This window comes from Dermacentor variabilis, chromosome 9 (genome assembly GCF_050947875.1).
Source record: "Dermacentor variabilis isolate Ectoservices chromosome 9, ASM5094787v1, whole genome shotgun sequence".
NCBI lineage: Eukaryota > Metazoa > Arthropoda > Arachnida > Ixodida > Ixodidae > Dermacentor > Dermacentor variabilis.
The window spans coordinates 44,683,568-44,699,550 of NC_134576.1; the positions used below are offsets into that span (position 1 = coordinate 44,683,568).

At 46.9% G+C, this 15,983-nt stretch overlaps 1 protein-coding gene across 1 annotated transcript in view; it reads right to left on the reverse strand.

Annotated features, from left to right (window-relative positions):
- LOC142592649 (uncharacterized) overlaps nucleotides 1–15,983 on the reverse strand; it is a 44,829-nt gene that overhangs the window by 10,226 nt on the left and 18,620 nt on the right. Inside the window, exon 3 of the mRNA XM_075704208.1 lies at nucleotides 2,800–3,205. Coding sequence (XP_075560323.1) covers nucleotides 2,800–3,165 — 366 coding nt within the window. The 5' untranslated portion in view covers nucleotides 3,166–3,205. The remainder of the gene's footprint in view (nucleotides 1–2,799; nucleotides 3,206–15,983) is intronic.

Consider the following 15,983-nt stretch of genomic DNA (forward strand, 5'->3'; position numbering starts at 1 on the left):
AAGATACTCCTGCACAGACTCTGGAGGCTGACTAGTGATGATGAGTTGTTGCCTTGTCAGGCTATTGAACATTCCCTTTGTCTTCTGCATACTAATCTTGAACCCTACTCTTACAGTTTAGTGGTAAGGTCCTCATTAATTTATTTTAATTCTTCCTCAGTGTTGCTGAACAGGAAAATGTCATCTGCAAACCGAAGGTTGCTGACATATTCGCAGTTGATCCTCACTCACAAGCTTTCCCAATCTAATCGCTTGAATACTTCTTCAAAGCATGCAGTGAATAGCATTGAATAGATTGTGTCTCCTTGCCTTGCCCCTATCTTGATAGTTTTTTTCTACTTTTCTTGTGGAGAACCAAGGTAGGTGTGGAATCTTTGCAGATGTTTCCTAAAAAATTTCCTAAGATATTTCTTGTACTTCTTCATTTTGCAATGCATCTAGGACTGCTGGATCTCTACTGAATAAAATGCCTTTTCATAATCTATGAAAGTCGTACACAGAGGTTGATTGTACTCTGCAGTTCTCACTTACCTAATTAGTGACATGAAATTTGATACATTGCAGAATATCCCTTTAAGAAGCCAGCCTGTTGTCTTGGTTTATTGAAACCACGTGTTGCCCTGATTTTATTGGCAATTGTCTTGATGATTTGACAGTACTGAAAGCAAGCTAATGGGTCTCTAATTTTTCGATTCTTTAATGTCTCCCTTCTTATGGATTAGTATAATGCTAGCATTCTTCCACCTCTCTGCAACACTTTAAGCCGTAGGGCATTGCGTAAGAGCCGCAAGCTTTTCAAGCATGGTTTATACTCCATTTTTGACTAAATAGACTGTTACTTCATCTTTTCCTGCGGCTTTTCCCCGGGTCACGTCTTGCAAGACCCTTCTAACTTCAAATTTTGATAGGAGCCTCTGTACCCTGTTCATCACTACTTCAAATGAAGGTAGCGTTGCTGCTCCGGTTACTCTACAGGTCAGTATAAATTCTCCTACTGGTTTTACATCACCGAAATCGCTGATGGCATTATCCTTCTCATCTTTCAGTGCATACATCTTGCTGTCTCCTATGCAAACTTTTCGTTTGATTGATTTTATGCTGCGGGCATCTTTTACTTCTTCGTCAATTCACTTCAGTTCTCATGTTATAATTTCGAATATCCCTTGCTGCTTCTTCATGATTAGTTTACACTGTTCAGCGAATTCTATCTGATTTCTTAATTTAGGCCCTTTCATTCTTTTTAGTTTATTTATTAGTTCCTTTGTTACGTGAGCGATCTTACCTACTGGTCGGCTTGTTGCCTTATCTCCCACTTCATTTGTTGCTTCTGAAATCAGCCTAGTTATCGTTTAACTCAATACCTCTATGATGTTTTCAACTTCCTGTTCTAGAGCTGCATATTTGCTTGCGATCACCAGCCAGAATTTGCATAGTTTTACTCTCTCTGCGTCAAGGTAGGCGTATTTTTTCTTGACTCATTTTACTCTTTATCTATTGAAATTGACAAAATCCTTTATCCCACTGACATATGGTTCTTGCCCTTAAGCCTAATGAATATTTATACATGCTGCACAATAGTAGTACGGGCAGAGAGTATGGAATCAAGTTCATTTCTTGTTTCTCCATTAAGGCTTTTCCAGGCTCGCTTCCTGCTTCTACGGTTGCTGAAAAACGTGGGCATAATTCGAAGTCTATTCCATTCCGCGAACGCTACTATCGTCTCCCCTCTAGCGTCCCTAGACTCGATACCGATGTTACCAATTGCTTGTTCTCTGGCCTGCATTTCCACGCTTCTTCATTAAGTTGCTGATGACTTAGTTCGCAGCTTCTTTATTGCTAATTCAACAATTTCAAAAAACTGTTCCATTTCTTTATCATCATGACTCGAAGTTGCAGCCTAGGCTTGTAACACCTTTATCCAACACCTCCTATTCAGCATTATGACGATGACTGTTGCCCTCTCATTCTTGCTGAAGAATTATTCAATGTTGCCCGTTATTTCCTTATGGATTAGAAATCCTAACCCGTATTCTATCTTAACAGAAAGACCGCTGTATCGGGCAACACGACCGCTAGTGAGTAGTGTATAAGCTTCACAACTTTTTCTAACCTTGCTAAGGCCAATGAAATCCGCGAGAATGGCTGATAATTCCTCAAAGAGCCTAGTTTTTTTTTTCGCAATAGCCATAGACTGCCCCGTTCCGATAGGAATAAAAGGCGTCTGCCGTACGATAGATTTGTCACTGGCTGCTCGGAGCTCCTGGGGAGAACGAATTTATATGCGTGCAATACATCCTTTTCGTGGCCGTGTAACATCACTGTGGCAACACTTCGCTGAGGATTCATTTCAGCAACATTGATCATTTTCAGTTTCACACCAGCGCTATTTTCAACCAGTCACCGCAAGCTAAGCAACCTGGAGTGGGCAAATCGCAGACGGTTGCGATTTGCCTCCTCCTTTAGTTGTTTACTTTTAACGCTGTCGCTTGGCCCCACCGAAATTCTCCCCGTCTCTGAGTGTTCCTCGCCTCTTGTTAGCCAATTAGGTAAGAAAACCTGTCACATTAGACAATGGTATTCGCTTTGAAATCAATCAAAGGTTACCTCCTACAAACGAGGAGACTGATTGGGTTGTTCAAACAACGCTGCGGGTCATCGCCCGATGCTTAAGTCGACGGTTACGTAAACTTGACGCCAGGACATTGGGGTAAAAATATAATGGCATAGTTTCACGTTAAAGGGTCTTAGCCCGACAACAACGACTTATAAGGTAGTATTACGTACGAGAACATTACACACCCATATGCGCGAGGGCGCGAAGTCGCCTGTACCCAACCCGCCGACAGAGGCGCTGTGCAACTTCTCGGCACGATGATTCGGCATCGTCTCATCTGCTCCACCTGCAGTATCCTCCGGCTCCTCTACTTCTTCAGGCTCGGAGTCTGCTGAATCCTCCGCTTCCGCGACGTCTGCCTCTCGCAAGTGTTCCTCGCTCAAGACCGGCTTCGGCGTGTCGCCTGTGTTCTCGTTGGCGATGTGGGCACCCGCCAGGTCGTCGGCCTCGGCGGCAGACTTCCCCTGTTCAGATCCCGGCAGGGCGACGCGGTCTTTGGTCACAAGCACCGCGAGCAACAGCAGGACCAGGGTGACAGTTACCACAGCCATGACCGCGACGATCCTGTGCTGGCGCTTCCGACAACACTTGCTGCAACGGGAGAACGTGGTTTCATCGGAAAGTGATTTAAAGGGTGCACTAAGGTGCAGAACTGAGCTGGTGTATACACGCAAATTATGCATCAGGCACTCTATTTCAATTTAGTAAGCCGTACACTGCAAAAAAGTACAGGCAAGATCTTGAGGGAAGGTAACCTTACATTCATAGTTAACAACATGGAAAAAAACATATAACGGACGTAATGCTGGCATTTGAAAAGTTCCGTTTTCTCGTGTTATTCTTGGTAAACAAATGTTAAAACTCAATGTTCAAGTCTTGCTGCGGAACTTCGAAACTATAAAATTAAACTGGAGAACGAAAATTACAGAACGCTTCCTTTCTTTTTAGTGACCCATGGTTGATACTGTTCTTTCCTGTAATGTATTGTTTAACCGCACTTATTTCATGTCGCCTGCAGTGTAACGCTGAAGACTACATCACAACACCATCGGGATTATATAACATTGGAAATTTATGACGATGAGCAAAACGAGAACAAGCTAAAAGCGATGGCCAAGTTTCAAGAAGTGGACTTGTCTTTTTCAAGACGACATATGCTTTCCTCGCCACTGTATATATAAGTGGGGTTCTTCTAAAGGGAAGTGGTGGTAAGGCGGGTGGCTGTGGCAACGAGCGAAGGTGTGTTAACGGCGAGGGTGTAGAACTGAGAATAAATAAGTGCTCTGCACAAGGCCGGTGACACGGCCGTGTGTCAGCTGGCGTGTCAACGGCGTACACAGCACCCCTTCCATTATCTGCTTCGCCGGTGATCGTGGGCTATCGCGTCTCTGACAGACATAGTAGAAGGAATGGCAGGAAACAGTGCTCGCGAAAGAAAATTTCTACACTGGAATAAATGAATACATAAATAAAGAAAGAAAAAAAGGAAAGAAAGGAAGAAAAAAATATTAATCAACCAAAGTAAGTGCTGTTGCCTACAGCTTGAAATTTAGCACAGCGAATACATTCTAAAGCTCCTTTTAAAACGTTTATGCATATTGGCTGCAATGTCTTGAACTTGTGGATGAGGCATGATTGCAGGTATGTTGAACGGTAGTTTGGCTGAAAAATGAAGAGTTTAAGTTGATCAAAGTTGCGTTTTATGTCATTTAACACTGTATTTCTTAAACACTGTAATTCATGTCATTTAACACTGTCTGAGACATCCCTATAATGTGGTTGTATGCACTGTACATTCAGAGTATGTGAATATTACTCCTGCTGTCAAGTAAACAGAGGCTCGAAGCTTCTCAGGTGGATATATCATTCAAGCCGTCTGTTATATCGTGCATATTATTCAGTACGACAGAAATGAAGCCATTACTCATCCTCTGCGTTTATTCCATCTTCTTCCTCCCCCTCGGGCGGCTCCAAGCGCGCGCCTGCTCATGGCGCTGCGGTAGGCAGCGACGCCTTATATAACATATCCCCTCGTGAAAGAAAAAAAAAATTGTCCGTTACTTCCTGATGTAATCATGCAGCTTCTTTGGTGTCTTCTTGTTGCGGGCGCTTCTCCTCACGCGCTCTTCGCAACTTGGCAAATTACCTGAAGCTTTTTGCGTGCGCCCTGCAGCAGGTGGTTCAGGAATCAGGGGTGCCTCATCTGCGCTTGATGTGCCAGGTTGTGATGAATTGCTTACAGCCGCACTAGTTGGGTGATCGGATGCCGGTGACCAGGTCATGACAGCAGTGGTACCTAATTTCATTCTGCTGATAGCTTCAGGGTGAACGGCCGCTAATTTGGAAGCATTGCACACCCGCCCATCCTCCAATAGGTAAGAGGCGGGTCCGCGCTTTCCAATAATTTTCTTGGGCGCAGAAAACTGTGAAGATAACTTCCCATGAACTGCAGGTAATTTAACCCGCACGTAGTCACCCACGGCGAAGTTGGGTTCCTTGGCACCGCGTTTTTGATCGGTGTAGCGCTTCGACGTCAGTTGCTTGTTCTTGATGTGCTCTCTCAACTGCTGTAGTGCTTTTGAAGGGTCATCGGTGAAACATTTGGCAGGAAATCCCACAATGTCAAGTCTGGTGCGAGGTTGGCGTCCATGAAGAAGAATAGCGGGTGCAACACCAGTAGTCGCATGAGGCGTACAGCGATATGTTTGTAGGTAATCGAACATCGCTGTTCTTATCTCACGACGTTCTAACAGGGCTAATTGAATATAGGACTTTAATACCCTGTTAAATCTTTCCACTAAGCCGTTAGCTTGCGGGTAATACACAGAAGAGTAGTAATGGGCGATTCCGCGCTCTGTCAGAAAATCTTCAAAACTCGCTGAAGAAAATTGCGGTCCATGGTCGGATACGACACCACGTGGATATCCTTCTCTTGCGAAAAGTTCAAGTAGGAATTTGGTCACTGTAGACGTGGTCGCATCGCGTACGAAAGTCACCTCTGGCCACTTGCTGTGATAATCAATAAGCGTAATGGCAAATCGACAGTCAGCTGGAGCTTGCGTGAAAGGTCCCACAATGTCGATAGCAACTTTGTCCCAGGCTTTCTCGGGAAAAGTCACGGGTTGCATTGGTGCTGCAGATGTACGCGCTGATTTGTCACATGACTGGCAGGCTACACATGTGCGTACAAGTTCTTCAATGTGATTATCCATGCACGGCCACCAATATGACTCCCTAAGACGAGCTTTGGTACGACTAATTCCTGGGTGTGACTCATGAGCCAGATCCATAAGACGGCGGGTCAAAGCGGAAGGCACGACAATCCTGTCACCCCGGCAAAGAATGTCGCTAACAACAGAGAGTTCAGATCGCACGTGAAAGTAAGGTAGCAGCTCTTTTGACAAGGATTTCTTGTCAGGCCAAGAAGTAGTGTGAAACTTCTTAACTTGAGAGATAGCCTGATCGGCGGCACTTGCTTCTTGAAGCTCTTGCATGGTAACTACTGGGGACAAGAGACATATAAATTCTTCTGCGGGTGCATCCTGGATGAAACTCTGTACGGGCAGCCGGGAGAGTGCGTCAGCCACGACATTTTCGCTACCCTTCCTGTATTCCATGGTGTAGTTGTAGCACAGCAACCGTGATGACCAGCGCGCAATCCTTAACGGACGGTGACCTGTGCCTTTCGTTGAGAGGAGCGTAACCAAAGCAGCGTGGTCTGTCCGCAAGGTGAAAGGTCGGCCCCACAGGTAAACGTGCCAGTGCTCGCAAGCCCAGACGCAGGCAAGGGCCTCACGTTCACCGACGGAGTACTTCCGTTCATGCGATTGAAGAGTGCGTGAGGCGAACGCGACAGTTTGCAGTGATGTTCCGTTATCCTGCTGCAGTACAGCACCTAATCCGTATCCCGAGGCATCAGTTGTAACGTACACGGGTAACTCAGGATCAAAAAGGTGAAGAACTTCGCAAGATGTTATCAACGTTTTCAGCTGCTCCAAGCCGGTTTGGGCTGCCGCAGTCCAAGCGAAAGGCGCGTTTCCTCGAAGCAAAACACGCATTGGCTCCACAACATCAGAAAAATGCGGGATGAACTTGGAGTAGAAGCCTGCGAGGCCCAGCAGCGAGCGAAGTTCATTAATATTTGTAGGTGATGGTGCCTTGGTTATCGCCTCGATAGATGACATCAGTGGGAATAACCCTTTTGCGCTGACAACATGGCCCAGGAAAGTCAACTCAGTGACGTCAAAAACACATTTATAGTTGAGCCTGAGACCAGCGTCAGAGAGCCGTTTCAAAACAGTGCGCAAATTGACCAAGTGATCCTCTCTGGAGCGTCCGTACACGATTATGTCGTCAATGTAGAACAAGACGCATTTGCATCCTTGGAGAATCATGTGCATCATCTTCTGAAACGCTGACGGTGCCGATGCCAGTCCGAAGCACACCCTCTTAAAGCGAAATAGTCCGTCGTGCGTTATAAACGTCGTGAGATCACGACTCTCTGGACTTAGTGGTAACTGGTGGTATGCAGAAGCTAAATCGAGCTTGGAGAATCGCTGTGCACCAGCCAAGCTGTTCAAAAGTTCCTCAGTTTGTGGCAGGGGAAAACTGTCCACTACTATAGCTTTGTTTGGCTCTCGTAGGTCTACGCACATGCGAATCGAGCCATCCTTTTTTCTGGCTACGACAACTGGCGAGACCCACTCTGAAGAATCGACGCGCTCAATGATGTCCTGAGCTTCTAATTTTTGTAGTTCTGCCGAGACTTGCTCACGAATGACGAGTGGTAGTCGTCTCAGTTTGCTGGCCACTGGTTGCACAGATGCGCGAACTCTGACCTTGTGGGTGAAACCTTTGACAGTTCCTAGCTGCTTTTCAAACAAGTGCTCGAACTCGGAACGTAATTCAGGAGGGAGCACAGGAGTTTCTTGCGTCATTAGCAGACACCTGAGAGGTGACCCTTGAATCTTCATATCCAGAGCCGCGATGCCATCTAAACCAAGAATTGTTGTTCCTCCCGACACAACGTACAGAAGGACAGAAGCGCATCGGCCATGAAATGAAACTGGAGCAATGAAACATCCTTTTATAGGAATGGCCGACTTAGAATAATCGAGCAGCTGGACGGAGGTTGATGTCAGAGGAAATACAGTATCGAAATGACGTCGGTAATGTTCTTCGGCTAGGATTGAAACCGATGATCCAGTGTCAATCAGGAACGATACGGAAATTCCTGCAATTTCCAACACTGCATAAATGCCCTTCTTACGGCTCCAGATGTGACAAACACTTATGTGATCGTCCGTGTCAGCTGTATCTGCGTCGCCTTCTGTGACATGCTGAATTTTCTTGTCAGACTTTCCGGAAGACTTGCACACCTTTTCCAGATGGCCAGTCTTTCCACATCTGCGGCACTTATGTGTCTTAGCTTTGCAGTGAGGGCTATTCGCCAGATGGCCCAAATAGCCACAACGATAACATTCTTGCTCTTTCAGAGCTCGACGACTTTCAGTTGGCGTCTTATAGCACGTGCACGTGCCACAGTGCTTTTCTCGCATATTTGACGTGTTTTCAACGTGATGCACTTGTGCTTCATGTCGTGCAAGTTCTCTCGCTTCTCTAGTCGCCTGATCATGCTGTCTCGCAATGGTAAGGGCCCGAGAAAGCGTAAGAGACTCTTCCAGTAAAAGACGTTCACGCAAGTATTCGCTATTAGTTTTTTCTATAAGCTGGTCGCGCATCATGTCGTCTGCCACGTCACCGAAGTTGCAAGCTCCTACGAGACCTCGTAGTGCGGTGACGTAATCGAGCGCAGTCTCACCTGGGGCTTGTGCACGCCGACGGAAACGGTGACGCGCTGCGGTGACATTGACAGAGCTCTTGTAGTGACTTTCAAGTGTCGCAACAGCGCAGGCAAACTCATCTGTGGCAGGAGTCGGCAACGTCCCTCCGGTGGCGCTCGAAGCCAAAAAGCGCGGATCGTCCTCTGACGTGAGGGTCTGGAAGATGCGTTGTCCTTCCAAGCCCAGGCAGTTGAGCAGAATCGCCTTCCGACGCAAGGCAGGTAGGTCGGAGGCGCCCGACGCCACCATGTAGTTCTTGAACGCTTGAATCCATTGCTCCCATGGGATGACTGGGTCTCCAGGTGAGGACAGGAACGGGGGTGGCGGATGTAGCCCCGAAATACTCATCGTAGAGGATGATATGCAGCAAACGACGGCACAGATGAAGGGGAAGCCGGTAGCACATGGGTTGTTAAATCCTCGTCGCCAATTATGTTATATCGTGCATATTATTCAGTACGACAGAAATGAAGCCATTACTCATCCTCTGCGTTTATTCCATCTTCTTCCTCCCCCTCGGGCGGCTCCAAGCGCGCGCCCGCTCATGGCGCTGCGGTAGGCAGCGACGCCTTATATAACACCGTCGTCTTTTGCAATGTTTTTTGGAAGAAATGAAGCTTGAAAAAACATTGTTAGTCACTGGGCTTAAAATTTACAGCCAATCTTCCGTAGCTTAAACTTCAACATTTCTACGCCGATATTCAGTTACAATGTACCGGCGCAGAGCTTCCGGAGCTTCCGTGCGTATGACGCACGTGACAACTTTTTAAAGCACTTTGTCGCCTTTCGGCGGTTCTACTACAAACAATTTTTCATAACACGCTAGGAAGGGGCACGTTTGGTTCACTTAGAGAGACGCTGAAACGATTTTGATGATTATGTACAAACGTACTGAGTCGTTACGCTAGGTCCTTCTGATCCCTGAGTGCCACACTTTAGCAGTCCCTGTAAAGCGTGTATTTATTATAAGGTTTTAAAAGTATGCATTGCTGCCGACTACAGCGGCGCCGCTTCCGCCAGTTTTCAGGCGCGCCATCCGAACTGCCACGGCTGGCCCAACTGATTTCAGTTGAGCGAGCTATGAAATTGGCTACCCAGATCGCGTCATAGATAATTTTCCCAACTTTATAGTGAACAAATGTTCCTCGTGATAGTTGGAAAGTGGGTTAATTTGTTTGTATAAAAGATAGTAACAGAAAGAGAATACACAAGAACAATTTCTCAATACACTCCAGCACTTCCGGCACACAGCAAGTGTCGTCTGCTCGTGTTACAACGTGCTCCGTACCGACACGAGCTGGGCGTTCAGTGTTTGTCTCGTAATTTATTGCCGCGTGCACCATGGTTCGCCCTTGTTGCGTTGTGGTCTGCAAGTGTAGCGATCGGCGATATGTCAAGCTGCGACATAGTGTCCCTCTGCAAGGCAGCAAAGGAGCGTAGTGGCCGCCGCGCGTAGGACTGTCAGTATCCGATCGGCACCACGACCTGCGCGCTTGCGGCTGTCATTTCACGTCGGAGGGTAACTACCGTAATTGAGAGCTTTAGCCCGTCCGGTATTCGGTGAACGCAAATGTGAGCGGAATGGGCGTTTTGCCGGGCCACAGGTGCCAACGGAAACGGCCTGCACGGTGCCGCCACCTTGTGGCACAGAGCTAAGATGGCAGTAAATCTATTTTCCTGCTGGTATACATCTGCTGCAGGAGCGCAATCGTGAATACGTTGTCCTTTTAAACGATTAGGATGTTTTACACTTGGTTACAGCAACAGTAGTTCTTTGTTTGGATGGTTAAACTCTGGACCACCAGGTTGCTACACCGTGCAGGCTTCTCAGGCCGCTAACGTTTACGCTAAGGCCCTTTCGCCAGAACAGTAGTGGTATAAACGGGCTTTAGCTTACGCTACAACCATTTGTCAAAACGCCCACCTCGCCTTCGGCTACCGGAATATCGTACACACTCGTCGCTGCTACAAAGCGCTCGTAACCCAGGCCGCTTGGATCGTTCTCGCGGGAATCGACGGCCAAGCGGCTAGCAGAGAGGTTGGAGAGGCTTCACACGCGCTGGCTCCTAGACAACCGGAAGTGGAGGATACGACGTCACATCATGACGCAGAGCCACTGAAGGTGGAGCTTATCCCCGATCACTTGGCGAAAGAGTTGAGGAGAAAAAGCAGGGCTCAGGAGAAGGGTACACTGCACTTGCTCGTAGCTCTCTTATATAGGTATATATTAACTTGGCTTAAATTGTGGCGCTGATGTTCCACTGTAGCTGTACCCTACGCGCCTAGAAAATTTATCCCAACCGTTTCAGGGACCCTTTAAAGCTCACAAGGATAAGTGCTGTGCAAGTTGGTATAAAATGAAGTAAGAGAAATCGAGCGAAAGCAACCCGTGCGCAGCATACAAGGAGTACACAGGAAAAACGCTTTACTAACGAAATCATTGAAGCTTCTGTGATTAAGACGAACAAGGACATGTGCATCAGTCAACTACCACTCTCCTGAAAATGAAAAGGAGCCTTTGAATCTAGAGCGTGACTGCGATAGTAATTCTCAGTGCTAACGTGTGTAACAGATGGTCGTTGTAGTACACTAACCTGCTGGTGCATGCGCATCATGAGACTTCGCGGGTTTATTGCAACAATAAAGTGCAGTTGTTAGTGCGGCAATCGTTTCGTGTATTCTCGTTTCTCTGGCTGATTTTCGACTTATTTCAAAGCGCAGTGTAGTTCTTCTTTCAAGGTAAACAACGAACTTAGCTTGAGTAAACTGACGAAATTCATGACGTCACAGCAAGCTGGCGTGGCAACTTCAATTTGCCGTCAGCTCCCACCTCTTGTATTAAGAAAAAACCAGCCAAGAAAGGCGCACACAGGAAACACACAAGAAGACGGGAAAGAGGCTTGGAACATGTGCTTGAGCACTGTGTGCATAGGAATACAGGAAAGGGTCCACTGTATGAGAAATGAATTCTAGTAAAACACATTGATAAGGCTAGTTGGTGCAATGTAATAAATAAAAGCCAGCCAAAAAAGACGCACACAGGAAACATACAAGAAGACAGGAAACTGGCTCAAGTAAATGTTCCCCCAGCCTCTTTCATGTCTTCTTGTATGTTTCCTTTGTGTGTCTTTTTTTTTCTTCATACAATGCACCAATCAGCCCAGCAACGTGTTTTACTACAATTCCCACCTCTTGTTTTTGCATCTTTATTTACTTGAGAAGCCTCCTATATTGGCACGAGTAACCACTTTCCTAGCCCATTCTCATTCTTCTGATTATTTGCGTCTCATGATCCGGATCCGCCGTCACTACCTGCCCTAAGTAGATGTATTCCCTTACGACTTCCAGTGCCTCGCTGCCTATTGTAAATTGCTGTTCTCTTCCGAGACTGTTAAGCATTACTTTAGTTTTCTGCAGATTAATTTTTAGACCCACTCTTCTGCTTTGCATCTCCAGTCAGTGAGCATGCATTGCAATTGGTCCCCTGAGTTATTAAGCAAGGTAATATCATCAGCGAATCGCAAGTTACTAAGGTATTCTCCATTAACTTTTATCCCCAATTCTTCCCAATCCAGGTCTCTGAATACCTCCTGTAAACACGCTGTGAATAGCATTGGAGATATCGTATCTCCCTGCCTGACGCCTTTCTTTATTGGGATTTTGTTGCTTGCTTTATGGAGGACTTTCCTAACGGCGATGATTTATATCTAATGCAGTCTACGTAAACTTGATTAGTACCCCTCTTGGCAACAGAATTGTCAATAGCACCTCACGTATACCACCTAATGTACATTGCACGTTGCAGCTACCTTGGATGCGCACTACGCCAGCGCCGTCTATCGCGGCAAGGACTGGATGGACACATTGTCAGTGCAGTTGTAAGCATGCACTACCAAGCGGGCAGACCAACGCTGCGCGCGCGTCTTCCTTTGCATTACGTTCGATAACCCCTACCTATCAGTTCTGCAAAGTATGCTTCACACTGTGCTCCACTATCGCCAGTTGCTGTAATTAAGGTGGTCTGTTACTGAAAGGGAGAAACTCAAATGCCATTGACTTTCTATTGCTCCCCAAATGGTGCATTGAGACAAAGATACATTCGTGATGCATGCGGCTTTGGTACGAGGCTCATGCGCACAGAAGCCCACCGCTTCAGTGGCGTCGACGACCGCGACATATCTGCGTGATAAATAATTGCTTTAACAGCTTCCACTCCTATGCTCTAATGACACCTCTATATCGCTACTACCTTACAGCTATTCTTGTCAACCCATTGTCTTGGAACAATGTGCTATGCTTAAGTGAACTTTCCCTTGTTCGAAAATTCTGCGAGCCCGTGAATACACGAAAGCTTTGAAAATGGAATATCGTGGTATTCTGTTCTTTTCTCGAATATAATGGTCACTATTCGAAAATAAGAATATTTTTCAAAAAGATTTTGAATAGTTCAGTGTTGTCGATTGTGAACAAAACGTATGAAATTGAAGGAAAACTGCCACTCGCTCAATCCAGTGAGGGCGTGTAAAATACAGCCGACCACTCAGTTATTTCAAATATTAGTTATTTCACTCACTCACTCAGCGTTGCTCATATGGGGCGCTATAACGTAAAACTATTCCAAACTTTTCTATTCCAATTCTGCTATCAGCCCTCCACGATTGGTCAAAAACTTTTTTCGACCACCCCCACTTCACCTGTTTGTCACGCGACGTCACGAAAACTGCGATAGCTCCCCATCTGATATGATGTGTACACACTGATTATGCATGATTTGACAGAAAAAAAGAAAAAGTTATTTCTGATTCGACCCCTTTTCGCCATTAGCCCTCGGCTATTGGCAGAAAGTTTTCCGGCTGCGCCCACTTCACCTGCCTGTCACGCGACGTCACAAAACCGCACAAGCTCACCGCGTCAAAGTGACGTGTACGCGATAAAGATGCATTAATATGCCGAACAAAATTGAATTATCTTCGGAATAGCCACAGGCTGCCCCGTTCCGAAAAGAATAAAAGATGGCTGCCGCCGATCGCTGAGACGCTGGCTACTCGCACCTGCCGGAGAGCATGGATGTATTTGCGTATAATAAATCTTCTTGCGTGGCCGTGTAACGTTTTCGAGCACTTTAGGCACGTTTACCACCTCATTCTGCCAACTCTTCTTTGCTGAGGGTCAGTTTAAGCGTCGTTCTTCAGCTTCCGTTGCATGCTGCCCCGATTTTCGACCAGCCACCACAAGCTTAGTAAGGGAAAGCCGATCAATCGCAGACTCCGGCACCACCCTCTTCATCCGGTTATCGATTTTCAGTGCACTGGCTCTGCCCCAGTGAATCCCTCTCCACTTGAGCGTTCTCCTCGCCTCTTGTCAACCAATTAGATACGACAAGCCGCTCAGTGTAGTCAATGTTATTCGTTTTTCAGGCAAATAAAAGTGATCTCCTATGAACGAGGAGAGTGTTTGATTTGCCCGTACATACAACCCTGTGGGTGACCGCCTGGTGCTTGCGTCGGTGGTTACGCAAATTTGACGTCAGGAGATCGGAATATAAACATATTGGAATAGTTTTACGTTATAGGGTCCATGGTCAAATTATAACCCGTTAAACCTTCATCATTCCGAGAAAGCTTTCGCAGGGACGTGACGTTCGTCATCGTTTACTGGTGGACGCAAACTGACAATGTCATATATGTGTAAAACCCTTGTCGCCATTAAACAGTTGTAAACAGGCCTTATTGTTGCGCTCATTTTCCTCATCAGCAATGCAAGCAATGCAAGACATGCAGTGCAATGCAAAACATGCAGAGAAGTCCGTGAGGGACATAGCAGTGGAGGCCTGCGGATAACATTTCACAACGTTCACCGTCCGACGTACTGTAAACGAGCGTTTTCAGATTCCGTCCTAAACAAGATGCGGCACCTACGGGTGGCACGGAATCCGCGACTTTGTGCTCAGCAGTGCAACGCGATAACCCGTGAGCAAGTGCAGAGGCTAGAAGCGGTTCAATGAATAGAGCATTTTATTTCGAAAACAATAGCTCATGGTCCAACTTGGTAAATCGACTAGAGCATGGGAAAAGACAAGTGGTGCTGGAAATCACGCAACAAGAATATGCGGACATATTGCTACAAACCAGTATTTACGATGACAAAGAGGCCAATGGTGTGAACATGACGACGACGATTAGAGGATAGCGCGGGCTCTTGCCGTTTGGCAGAGAGCAGTACATTGATTTTGTAAGTACACTTGTATATAGCGTCTCGTCTCCGCCTTCCCACGCAACATATTTGGTGGAGGTGGACGTTCCCTGTCCTCGTTACGCAGCTTGGCAGTGGACGGTACGTCGAACATTCCATCATGACTCCCGGAGACGGCAGCTCGAATCAACCGGCTCCGACGCTTGTTGCCACTTCAACGACTTACATCGCACGCTCCGCTCCTTGTGATCCTGGCGTATTCTCGGGAAAACGGGGAAGACGTGGAGGAATGGATCAGCCTGTACGAACGCGTCAGCACCAATAACCATTGGGACCAATATATGGTCTGGCTCGCCAAAGTTGTATTTTACCTCGGCGGCACACCTTGAGCTTAGTTTCGGACACACGAAGACGAGCTCAGCAGTTGGAATACACTTAAACGCTGCGAGCCTTTATGGGCAATCCGCGAAGAAGGTGTTATCTAGCCGCGTGCAGACGTCAACAGCGTTCTACGTCACGTACATTTCAGAGGCCTTGGCTCTATGCCGCAAAGTTGACGCGCACATGAGTAAGCTAGACAAGGTTTCCCACATTCACAGATGTATCGCCGATGAGGCCTTCAACTTGTGCGTCTTCAACAACGTGGCGACGGAAGACGCAGTTATCGAAGAGGGACGCCACCTGGAATTCGCAAAAAGCCGACGTATCGACCAACAGTTTGCCGGTCTACCAAACACCGGGCCGACATCTTCCTGTGCCGACGCTCTTCGACCCAATAACACTGGCGGCGTTACCAGGATAGTCCGGCGAGAGATCGTCCGGCTGCCTTCGACTACAGCTTCTCAAACTCACCTGCAATCCCGGTTCCCCTTATTCAGGCAGTTATCTGCCAAGAGTTCGCCAACATGGGTCTTCGCTCCATCTGCACCCCCTGATGGCTTCCTAGTAGAACCCTGGGAGTGTTAGCCAGCGCCACTACTGACAAACCTTGGCGGTGGGTGCGGAACGTCCTTTCTGCCGCAGGCCTCACGCGAACTTGACCTTTTTGAGCGAAGGCAGCCGGTCAATAAACCCACACATGATACCTGAAGGCATCAATGTTGCCGGATTCGAGACCCTCGTTATGTAATAAATGAAAAGAAAAAAACTTAACCGAGGGGTCCGATTTTTATTAGTCATATCATAAGAAGCCAATAAATACTGACGCTGAGAACATAGGAGAAATTACTTGTGCATAATAAATGAAATAGAAGAAACGATAAATAATGGAAAGGAAAGTGGATGAAAAATCAACTTGCCGCAGGTGGGATCGTGAATGGTGGCGCTGGCTAACA